The sequence below is a fragment of the Triplophysa rosa genome, linkage group LG11, assembly GCF_024868665.1.
Source record: "Triplophysa rosa linkage group LG11, Trosa_1v2, whole genome shotgun sequence".
Taxonomy (NCBI): domain Eukaryota; kingdom Metazoa; phylum Chordata; class Actinopteri; order Cypriniformes; family Nemacheilidae; genus Triplophysa; species Triplophysa rosa.
The window spans coordinates 4,468,141-4,471,014 of record NC_079900.1 but is presented as its reverse complement, the minus strand read 5'-3'; the positions used below and the strand labels follow the sequence as shown (position 1 = coordinate 4,471,014).

At 41.1% G+C, this 2,874-nt stretch overlaps 1 protein-coding gene across 1 annotated transcript; it reads left to right on the top strand.

Moving 5' to 3' along the window:
* Window positions 1-2,492, top strand: LOC130562132 (gastrula zinc finger protein XlCGF57.1-like). Its single transcript, XM_057346989.1, has 2 exons — window positions 1-491; window positions 690-2,492. Exons 1-2 carry the CDS (start codon window positions 437-439, stop codon window positions 2,375-2,377), a joined length of 1,743 nt encoding a protein of 580 aa, XP_057202972.1. The 5' UTR covers window positions 1-436; the 3' UTR covers window positions 2,378-2,492.
* Window positions 2,493-2,874: the final 382 nt, after the last annotated feature.

The window sequence follows — 2,874 nt, the reverse complement described above, 5'->3', positions numbered from 1 at the left end:
TCTTCTCTGGCTAACTTTAGGGGGCGGCGCCCCAGCGCCCCCTATTGACCGGCCGCCACTGCTGAAACAGGAAATGCTTATGGACTAGCGTTGTTTACATCTTGGTCTATAACACTAGGAATGTAGAGTTTATTAGGAAGGCCACTGCATGCACAGCGGTAGAGAAAGTGTGCATTGCTCTTGTGGACTTTCTGCAGTTGTGTTTTTTTAACATATGCAGACGTGTTGTAACCATGGTGAATTGTAATATCGAAGCTTCTGTCTTAATTAACTTTTTTCTTAAAGGTTGCTTATATGAAAATGTATTTATTTTGGCAGGTCTGTTCCACCATATCACACAATAATTCCTCTTATCCTGCAAGTGAAGGGGCCACTTCATTCAAACGTACTCATAAAGCAAATCCAGTGTGACACACTCTTGTGAACAATTGAAGACATGAGTGATCCAGACACATGCAGAATTAAACATGAAGATACTGAGGAACAAAGAGGTTGGTGTCCATTCTTGATTCTTCACTAATGATTGGTGAGAAATTTCATGAAATGTAATCATTTAAATTTAGATCATAGGATTGGTACCTACCTTATAGAAGTATAGCATGTATCTAAGATTTTGTTATGATTTTATGGTCATGGGAATGCAAAAACACCTAATTGTAATCTATAATATAAAATGTCTTTCATTTTAGATTTGTTGAAAGAAGAAGGCAATGAACTGAATGAAGATGAGGAGAAACATCAGTGTAAGAAACCTCAGAATCTTGTTATGCTAGAAATCTCTTCTAGTAGTTTGCAGAAGAACAAGAATTTCTCACCAAAAAGAAAGCAAAGGACAGAAGCAGGCAAGTCTTTCACCTGCCCTCAGTGTGAAAAGAGTTACCAACGAAAACGTTATCTTGAGGAGCACATGACAATTCACACTGGAGAGCGCCCTTACGCATGTTCTCAGTGTGAAAAGAGTTTCAATCGCAAAACAACTCTTGATGTGCACATGAGAATTCATGCTGAAGAGCGCCGATTCACATGTTCACAGTGTGAAAAGAGTTTCAGAAAAAAAAATCATCTTAAGGTGCACATGATAATTCACACTGGAGAGCGCCCTTACGCATGTTCTCAGTGTGGAAAGAGTTTCAATCGCAAAACAACTCTTGATGTGCACATGAGAATTCATGCTGAAGAGCGCCGATTCACATGTCCTCAGTGTGGAAAGAGTTTCAAGCACAAATCAGCGCTTGTGGAGCACATGAGAATTCACACTGAAGAGCGCCCATACACATGTCCTCAGTGTGAAAAGAGTTTCAAACAAAAATCAGCGCTTGGGGTGCACATGAAAATTCACTTGGAAGAGCGCCCATACACATGTTCTCAGTGTGGAAAGAGTTTCAATCGCAAAACAATTCTTCATGTGCACATGAGAATTCACAAAGAAGAGCGCCCATACACATGTTCTCAGTGTGAAAAGAGTTTCAGAAAAAAGTGTAATCTAAAGGTGCACATGATAATTCACACTGGAGAGCGCCCTTACTCATGTTCTCAGTGTGGAAAGAGTTTCAATCGCAAAACAACTCTTGATGTGCACATGAGAATTCACGCTGAAGAGCGCAGATTCACATGTCCTCAGTGTGAAAAGAGTTTCAAGCACAAATCAGCGCTTGTGGAGCACATAAGAATTCACACTGGAGAGCGCCCATACACGTGTCCTCAGTGTGGAAAGAGTTTCAAACTCAAATTGACACTTGTGGAGCACATGAGAATTCACTCTGAAGAGCGCCCATACACATGTTCTCAGTGTGGAAAGAGTTTCAAACAAAAATCAGCGCTTGGGATGCACATGAAAATTCACTTGGAAGAGCCCCCATACACATGTTCTCATTGTGGAAAGAGTTTCAATTGCAAAACAATTCTTGAGGAGCACATGAGAATTCACAACAAAGAGCGCTCATACACATGTTCTCAGTGTGGAAAGAGTTACACAAGTAAATCAAATCTTGCGAGACATATGAAAGTTCACACTGAAGAGCGCCCATATGTATGCCCTCAGTGTGGAAAGAGTTTCAGAGATAAATCAAGTCTTGTGAAACATATAAGAATTCACACTGAAGAGCGCCCATACACGTGTTCTCATTGTGGAAAGAGTTTCAAACAAAAATCAGCGCTTGGGGAGCATGTGAGAATTCACTCTGAAGAGCGCCCATACACATGTTCTCAGTGTGAAAAGAGTTTCAAACAAAAATCAGCGCTTGGGGAGCACGTGAGAATTCACTCTGAAGAGCGCCCATACACATGTTCTCAGTGTGAAAAGAGTTTCAAACAAAAATCAGTGCTTTGGGTGCACATGAAAATTCACTTGGAAGAGCACCCATACGCATGTTCTTAGTGTGGAAAGAGTTACACAAGTAAATCAAATCTTGCGAGACATATGAAAGTTCACACTGGAGAGCGGCCACACACATGTCCTCAGTGTGGAAAGAGTTTCAATCGCAAAGCAAATCTTAAGGAGTCGCGGGAGCTTCTCGGCATTACGTCTCCTGATTGAAAGTTTTTTAGACAATAACGAGTGAAAATGGTTAGGTTCGATACATTTGAGTAGGTCTGTTTTGTTAAAAATCGATAGCTGTAATGCTTCGGTACAGAAGGAAGCCCGTGAGCCACGAAGGTAAGTTTGCGAGCAGATTCGGCTAATTTCCGCCTATTAGACAGCCTAGTCAGCTCATCGTTTTTTGTATTACATCACTTATAGTTCTTAAACCTCTAAAATAGAGTTTAGGAAGATGTATGCAACCACAGTTGTTAGCTTTGGTTAACTATTTTGAAGCCTGGTCTGTTGTCAAAAGGCTCAACGCGACCGCAGACTTTGATGAACACTGCTGGCAG